Genomic DNA, 8,661 nt, shown 5'->3' with positions numbered 1-8,661 from the left:
AGTGTCACAGATTATGAAATACTTCAATAATAGAACTCTTCGTAAAAGTCACTTCTGCTCATGAGGATAAAGTTAGTATGAAATATTGTGAAATGTATTGCGGAGAGATCATGCCTTGCCATGTTTCATGTCTTCAGCTGACTTTACTTTTTACTGCAGAATTTATTTAATAGTTTCTAATGGCAGGGGTTGGTTGCTCCTGGCCTTCCAATGCAAGTTTACACTTATTACTATTTACAGACCGTGTCACGTTATTTTAGTTTATCTTACTTTTGGTCCCATTATTTTAATTATACCTTGGGCAAAAACCTAGGATTTGTGAAAGCTGTTCATTAATTACATCAGTCAAAAACAGAATCCTAGGAAACATAATTTTTCAAACTCCCAACTCCACCTAATATGACCACTCTTAACGGAAATGAAGTAATGTTCTCCTTACTTTATAACTTTTGACAAAACAAAACAAACCTGTCTTTCGAGGACCAACTAGTAGTCTTTTGAGACAAATTGTGTCTCAAACAGATTGTCTGCAACTTCCATGACTACCCAACATGGTAGCTGTTGCTGAAAATGGGGAGTTTTTATTGTTTTTGTTTTGTTTTGTTTTTTTTCCTAGATCACAAACATCGGAGCGGTCTTCCTCCCAGATGCCAACACTCTAACCAGAGTGAATTAGTGCCCCTTTACAGTGTGTATTTTTATTTTCATAGCTTTATAATTTGGCTCACATCGCTTCCTCTGTCTTCAGTATCTTTCTTCTTTGTGAATTCCTTCTCATCCTTCAGAATTAGTATGTGGTGAACATGACCTGTGGTACCTGTTCCTATACTCATTCTTGTAGAACTATCAAAGTTCTTGCCAGTGGTGGACTGGATATAGTTGGCAGGTTAGATTTTTAGGATTAGGGCGGGCAAGCTAGCCAACTGGACCAGAGTTGGACCCCTAATCAAAGCTGAGCCAGTCAGAACCATAGGGGAAGAATCAGGGTCTAAGTCTGAGAGACAAAGCAGTTTGCTAAGCTGACCTGAGCTTAAAAAAAACCACTTACAACAAGGACAGAGTGCATGCCAGGATGAGGGGCCACAGGCCTGTGCAAATTACAGTAGAGCAGAAATCGTTAGCAAGTGAGCGAAGCCAGTCTGCAGAATGGCTTCTATGCTGATTTGTTTATTTTTTGTTTTTGTTTTTGGGAGAGGTATCACTCCAACCCATGCCTCCTGTTACTTTTTCTGGTTTCAATGGTTTCTCTTCCTTGAATAAAAAGACCTTGAAGATGGTTCACATATCACTGTCCTGAAAGCGTTTTATGAGGACCTACAGGCTAACTTTTCCATCTGTATGTATATCAGGTATCACTGTATATACTGTCTATAGTAGTGTCCTATAATATATAGGTTTTATCATCTAATAATGAAGACCTAAAATGGAGTACTTTGAGCTAGATATAATGCTAAGTATTGATAATGCATGCATTATCCTCCTACCTATACTCTATGTTGGAGTTCTCTCCACATTATCCATGAGGTGATACATCTCCTTTGTCCAACACCATGCAGTTAGGAACAAGGAAGTCATGATTCCATCCAGCTCTGTCTGACTCCAGATACTGTTTCTTTTTTTAATGTTTATTGATTTTTGAGAGGGAGAAAGAGACTGGGGTAGGGACAGAGAGACAGAGGAAGAGAGCGAAACCTTCTCTCTGTGCTCAGCATGGAGCCCAACTCACGAACTGGGAAATCATGGCCTGTGCCCAAGTTGGATGCTTAACCCACTGAGCCACCCAGGAGCCCCTCAGATTAGTACTTTGAAAGTTAGGAAAATGGCAATCCAGAACTCCGTAGGACACATTTTATAAGCCTACTGGTAACACTGTCCATTTAAAACCATTTTAAAAAAGTTGGTAGCATGATAAAGTTAGTTCAACAATGAAGGAAAATGTAATGATTTCACGTGACATTTTCATGAGTGGCAATGAGTATTAGTTTGTGCAATTAGAAATACTGACACTAATAAAACTGGTAATTGTATAATTATGTTACTCCTCCCAGGACTTGGTTAGCACGCTTTGATTTGCCATGGGAAAAATCCATACAGTGTTGTGATGTGCTGAATTCTGAATAATCCTCTTTGGGCTGCAAATGTGTGGCATTTCCTCTAAACCGTACATCCCTGTTCTTGCTCTATCAATAGATTTTGGGTTAAACAAAATGGGAAAATCAAGCTCGTAAAGTAAAACAAGAAAAAAAGGGATGAAGAAAAGACTTGCTTGGGATTTTATTTAATAATTACTTTAAAATGAAAGGAATTAGAGCAAGTCTACCTTTAACTGAATGCCAGAGATTACTGTGAAATTGTTGGGATAAGCCTGTATTTCCCTCTTCCTCCTTTGGTACAATTTAGCAAGAGTTTAATCCTCACTCGATCAGTGATAAGCAGGCATCTTGACATGCCCATGCCTCCCCTCAGCTATAGAAAACAAGCTTGATTTCAGATTTCGCTTCAAAAATTTGATCCTACAACTCGGAACTTACCCTACAACTTGCTTTATCCTTTGACTGTACCAGCACAAGAACACACGCACACAAATTGTGTGCTTGCAGCATATTAGCTACAGCAGAACCACCGGGAAAGGAATGAAAAGGTCTCCGTGATGACTAGATAAATTACGGTACAGCCATCCCAACGTATCACACGGTTACTGCGATGGGAACGATGCGCACGTGGAGAGAAGCCTAGAATGATCTTCAAGACGCGTAAAGTAAAAAGAGCAAAACGCAGGGCCATGTGTAGAGGATGCTCCCGTTAGATAAAGTGCCCTGTGAACGCATCCCCAGACCCTTGTGTTTTCCATTCGAAGAAATGAGGGGCGCCTGGGCGGCTCAGTCAGTGAAGCCTCTGACTCTTCATCTTGGTTCGGGTCATGGTTGGTGAGGTCCAGCCCGGAGCTGGGCTCTGCACTGACAACGCAGAGTCTGCTTGGGACTCTTTCCTCTGGCTGCCGTCCCCTCCCTCAAAATAAACACTTGAAAAACTTGTTTGGAAGTAAAATCATAAATGGTAGCAATCGATGTCTAAAATGTTGACTATTCTTTGAATGATCTGCTTCTGCCTTTGTGGTGTCTGGGTTCCATGTCCCAGCCGCCATCAGTAGCTAATGAAGGATCTACAGTTTCCTTGATGTTTTTTGCACCTTTACAAATACGCAGAACTTCTTTTTGATGGAAATCCCCTCCCAGCCCCTCCCTCTCAGATAGAAAGAGGGGGCATCCCTGCTGGGTTGGGTTCTCCTGATCTCCCCTCCACCCCCCCCCCCCATCCCAAATGGGAGCAAGGGGCAGAGGGAACATTGATGAGCTGAGATGGACAGACATCTACCTGGGCTCCTGGAGAAAGGAAGGGGTGTCCTAACAAGGCCCTTTAAATGCTTGCTCCTTTCCCCTCTTGGAACAGACCCCGCTTTGTTTTTGAGGAAAGGGTTTCCTGTTGTGGCTCCTCTATTGGAGACCCTGGGCCTCAGAACTGGCCTTCCTGGCACTTGAGGCAACAGCACATATAGACAATGTCTCTCCAGGGTGAGGAGGCTGGAATCTGGAGACAAAAGGGTTGTAACAGACATCCTGCCAGTTGGCTTGTCCCCGAAGAGGGAACCCAACCTCAGGTCTCCTTGGCGGAGCCCCTTGAAATTGAACCACTCCCAGGAATACAAAAGCAACCAGCATCCTAGGAGGTCTGTGTTAGGTAAGAAACTTTTGGGACAATTGATCAATGATTGTCCTTGGGAGTGCCTTCACCCCAGCATTTGGTGGTCTAGGTATAGATGAGAATATTACAGAACAAGTCTAAGCGGGGACAGGCTCCTCTCCCCTCCCCCTGGATCAGAGTGGCCGGTACCAAAGCTGGCAAGGAGAAATGCAAAGCCAGTTTAGATCTCATTTCTGTGACTTTTCTTCTCAACAATCGATCTCTATCTCCTCTTAGAGCCGATTTCAGGGGTGTAAAAATGGAAATATTTACCTCACCTAGTAAGACCAGGAAATCAGGGCGTAAGAGAGGATTCTCAGTTTTTACTAATTATAACAAGTCCTCCTGGCATGAAGTAGTAAAGATGCTTCAAATTTACTAATTTCGTACAAAATCTGCAAATATGTATCAACTGTATTTACACACACACCATTCCTGCCAACCATCAAGTACTTTCTTTGGTATTTTGTGGGAGATTTCCTTTTACTCCTCAGTAGTAATTAACTATTTGGAAACTATTTTTTAGTGTTTATATTTGAGAGCGAGAGAAAGCACATGAGTAGGGGAGGGGCAGAGAGAGAAAGACCCAGAATCCTAAGCAGGCTCCAGGCTCTGAGCTGTCAGCACAGAGCCCGATGTGGGACCCGAACTCGCGAACCATGAGATAAGGACCTGAGCTGAGATCAAGAGACGCTTAACTGACTGAGCCATCAAGGTGCCCCAGAAACTATTCTTGAAAGTACTAACGTCAGATTCAATTTCATGATTATAGCATGGTGATTTGAATTTGTCAATGGAGACCATGTTTCTTTAATCTAGAATTGACCATTACTGTAGGACATTTAGACAATATCTTCCTCTGATCATCTTTAAACATGTTACCTTTCTGTCCCCGTAGTGCACATGCCCACACACACCCTTTTAAAAATCACAATGCCAAAATGTATTTGTACTTGTAACATTTCACGGTATTAAATGTCAACTTTTATTTCAAGCACTATCACAGCCTAGAGAGAAACATAATCTAAGCACTGAGATAGTACATTTCAGAAAATAAGCGAGTATGTCCATGATTAAGTTTAGATGCCTATTGTTGGCCATTCCGAAAGCTTCTTGCATTCTGGAGTCTAGAATTAAAAGGGAAAGGGTTATACATTTAGCAAGTAGAAGCTGAAATTATTTATTTCAATTCAATATAGAACATCAGTCAAGATTATCAATGTGTACAAAAATTTACATAACGGGAGAAACAATGGACAATGCAGCACCTTTAGAAAAATAATTAAGTCTTGTCGCATTTACAGGTAAGTGCCACCCTGAGCATTTACAACACAGTAATTTACTGCAATCAACGACAGGCGAGTTCCATAAAGAAACAAAGCTCTTACACTCCAGGTTTTCAGAAGGTATTATTGGAATGCTTGATCATAACCACAGGATTTGTACATCCTTTAGGACTGAGCTGACCAAAGTCACGAAAGGTTTTCATCGCATATATTCTATAAAAGGAGTCCGCTGTGTTTGGACGGCTGGCTCAGTGTCTCTGACAGGTGTGAAGTCTTGAAGAGTTACTGGCTTGATGGTGATCTTTCTGCATCCGGCAAGACAGGCCATCTCCGCAGTAACATCGCTGGAATATCTCCAGCCCGTGGGAGCCCTTTCTCCTGTGCTTTGTGCACACTTGACCCTCTTTGAGGACAGGTTTACAGATCTTGGACCAGAAGTGTCGGGCACAACACAGCCCCGTGGCACAGTCTGACGATCGGAGACAGACAGAACCTTCTTGTCCTGGAAAGCGGGAGACAGCAGAAAAGGACATGGTCACTACTAAGCCTACATCATTTCAGGCCCTACGCCTGAGGGCACCTGGGAGGTGCTGACAGAGAAGGAAGGTGAACTGGCTTTACCTTTGGTATGATACAGTTTCGAGGGCAGTGTAGTTCTTCGGGAATACCCATCCAGGGTGCTGTGATCGTTACCAATGCTTTCGATAATGGTTTCCTCGATTTCTCCTCGGTGGAAAGGACTGTGATCAGAAGGCATACATATCCCTACGGGAGCAGGAGACGACAGTAACACATCACAGCCGGGAGTTAATCACCCACAGCTTTGAGAGCCCGTTCTGCCTGCACCAGCTTGGGATGCCTCGTTGTGGTGACATGACTTGAAACAGAAGCCACGCTCCCTCCTTAGGGTTAACGCCCCCAGATGGACGGAAGCATCGATGTGCGTACTGTGATCTCGCAAGCAACAGCCCTGATATAGCCGCCTGAAATACTTTTCTACCAACTGTGGTGGTGGCAGGGAGATTTCTGCCCATTTTAATATCCCCCTTGGGGTAGAAAATAAAATTAGTCACTTACAAACTTGTCCTTAAAAATAACTTCTCTGCCCTGAGGCTGGCCGGACCCATATAGGACCAGGTTACACTAAGGCAACACTAGCTCCCTGGAAGATGACAATCTCACCCACTAGTTATTTCCCTGTATAATTTCTCTATTACAGAGACTCGCTTAGTTCATGCCTGAGTATTACTGGGTCCTGCAGAGGGTCGCCACCCTTAGGTTTATTTCTGGAGACTTCTTTGAGTATCGGAGCCTACTCCTTTCAGACATTAAGTTTCAGTGCATCTGTGCTGGGGGGAGGAGGACTGATTTTAAGGTAGCAGGAGGTGGAGGCAGGCGTGGGGGGGGGCAGCGCCCGGGGTGCTTGGGTACCAAGATCCCCCTTAAGGGGGGGGGCCGGCCCAGAGAAACCCCTGTCTCCGGCCTGATACCAGTGTTAACGGGGTCGCCAGAGGGAGGCCAGTGTGGCAGAGCCGTGAGAGACCCTGTTAAGAAAATGGACAGGGTGCTGAATGCCCAGGCCGGTCCCCCAGGGCACGGTGAGCATGTCCAGGGGGCCCCATCTTCTGTCCCTGGGGACGTCAGGGCTCTCTCTAGACACGTTTTCACGGAAGGGTTCCCTCGGAGGTGAGGAGTCGTGCTAAACGGGCGAGGGGCGCGGGTGAGGACTAGGCGCCCCGAGACCTCCGCTCTCCCCTCCCCTCCCACCCATTACGCCCTCGCAGCTCGTCAGGGCCACCTCCAGGCAAACCCACTCGCAGGTGGCGCCGTCGCGTTAGCCAAGCCGGGAGCGTTTGCCTCCCTTCCTCAGGCGGCCCGCTTCGAGACGCTGGTCCAGGAGGGACTTGGGGACTCACCGTTTTTGCAGTAGTTTCCTGGGCAGCACATAGCGTGACGCATGCAACGCTTTCTGCGCTTCCTGCAGGCGAGACAGATCTGCGCGCCGGCGCCGGGCCCGCGGGGGGGGCTGGCGCAGTACTCCTCGGTGCCGCACTCCTCGTCCTCAGAGCAGGGATACGGCTGCGGGGGCGGGGGGGGGGGCGGGGGTGAGGCACCTGCGCGTCCGAGGACCCGTGCCTCCGCGCGCGCCTCTCCAAAGCCGCGGCGCGCGCCGCCCCACCTGGGACCCCCCCACTCCACCTCACCCCACCCACCCCAGCCCCTGCGGGGTCGCAGCGTGCCCGCTCCCCGAGCCCCCGCTCACCTGGTAGTTGTCAACGGTCTGGTACTTGTTCCCGCCCTCGTACGGGATCCCCGGGGCCGCGCTGACCGCCGAGCCCGGGTGCCCGGCAGCGCCGCCCAGCGCCGGGGGCAGGTTCTTGATGGCGTTGGAGTTGACGAGGACCGAGTTCAAGGTGGCGCTCACTCCCAGCTGGAGGTGACCGCAAAGGGCCGCCGCTGCCAGGGCGACCAAGACCCGCGTGGCTCCCGCTGCGCCCAGGGCCGGCATCGCGGAGGGGCTCCGGGGAGGGCGGGCAGGGACGGCGGGAACCGGTGGCACTGTGCAGGGGGTGGGGGTGGGGGCCTGGAAGCCGCGGCGCACGGCTGCGGTCAGCGCCCCGAGAGCCTCCCGCGGTCCCCGAGTCCCCGCTGCGGGTGCAGGTCTGCGCCGCCACCGCCGCCGCGGCTGCCTTTATACCGCGGGCTTGAGCATCCCGGCCCCTCGGGGGAGACGACAAAGCAGGGATGGGATTTCAAAGCGCTGGGAGGGGCCGGAGGGTGTGTGTGTACTCGGGGGGGGGGGGTGGCTCGGCAGTCCCCACCCCGCCCTCCCCGGCGCGGCCGGTCCCCTGGCTCAGCTCGCTTCGGGGCGCAGACGACTGGAGCGGACGCGGGCGGAGGGAGGGACCCGGGGCCCCCCGCGCCCTCCCCTGGTGGCCGGGGTGGTGCTGTCGGGATCGGAAGCGCTTCAGAGAGCGCAACGGTGGTGCTCCCCCAGACCACGTCGTGCGCCTTAAACACGTTCGGTGTTAAACTCAGCCCCTCCGGTGACCCGGGGGCTCTACCCAAAGGGCCCCGCGACAGGGCCAGGTAGCCGCCGCCGGCTGCTGATTAACCTTCCAGAGCCCCGCTTTACTCATTGCCAGTGAGTCCCTCGGTTTAAGTTGGTTCGCTTCGACCCCTTCCTTCCACCCCAGCCCCCCACCCCAGCCCTCCCCTCCCCTCCTCCCGCCGCCACCGCGAGAAAAATGTGCAAAGAGCAGGAAATTTGCACATCAAACGCGGGTAAGGAGGAAGAGGGACTAATTCTCTTTTGATGGGAAGTTTAGAGAGGGAGGCGAGAGACGCGCTTGGAAATGAGATCGGGGTGGAGGGAAGTGTCCGATAATCAGACTGTTGAATGCTTCTCTCTGGATGCGAGCAGCCGCGGCCAGGAGATGAACTTGATTAGGCAGGCGCGCGACATCAAAGTGGCCAGAGCGCCAACGGTCAGAGCCCGGGGGCTGGCTCGGTGGTCCTTCGCTGCCCGCCCTTCTCGGTGGTGGTTGACCCGGGCAGATAAGACAGCCTCGGGGCTCAGCGCCCGACTTCCTCATTAGTACTCCGGGTCGCGAAGCCCGGGAAGGCCCGTGTC

At 49.9% G+C, this 8,661-nt stretch overlaps 1 protein-coding gene across 1 annotated transcript; it reads right to left on the bottom strand.

The window, feature by feature from the left end:
- Window positions 1–4,702: 4,702 nt before the first annotated feature.
- On the bottom strand, window positions 4,703–7,784 carry DKK1 (dickkopf WNT signaling pathway inhibitor 1). The gene is made up of 4 exons (XM_058696329.1): window positions 7,291–7,784; window positions 6,944–7,106; window positions 5,649–5,792; window positions 4,703–5,529 (listed from the first exon to the last, which is right to left on the bottom strand). Exons 1-4 carry the CDS (start codon window positions 7,534–7,536, stop codon window positions 5,276–5,278), a joined length of 807 nt encoding a protein of 268 aa, XP_058552312.1. The 5' UTR covers window positions 7,537–7,784; the 3' UTR covers window positions 4,703–5,275.
- Window positions 7,785–8,661: the final 877 nt, after the last annotated feature.

This window comes from Neofelis nebulosa, chromosome 13 (assembly GCF_028018385.1).
Source record: "Neofelis nebulosa isolate mNeoNeb1 chromosome 13, mNeoNeb1.pri, whole genome shotgun sequence".
In the NCBI taxonomy this organism is placed as follows: domain Eukaryota; kingdom Metazoa; phylum Chordata; class Mammalia; order Carnivora; family Felidae; genus Neofelis; species Neofelis nebulosa.
Note: the sequence above shows the minus strand (reverse complement) of the source record. Positions and strands in the feature narration are given on the sequence as shown.

Bases quoted from the DNA above. Each gene is read 5' to 3' on its own strand.
- DKK1 (XM_058696329.1), bottom strand. From the start codon at position 7,536: ATGCCGGCCCTGGGCGCAGCGGGAGCCACGCGGGTCTTGGTCGCCCTG. The intron at 7,107-7,290 runs GTGAGCGGGGGC...CCGCCCCCGCAG, and splicing joins AGACCGTTGACAACTACCAG to CCGTATCCCTGCTCTGAGGA. The intron at 5,793-6,943 runs GTGAGTCCCCAA...CTGCTCCCGTAG, and splicing joins AGGAAACTACTGCAAAAACG to GGATATGTATGCCTTCTGAT.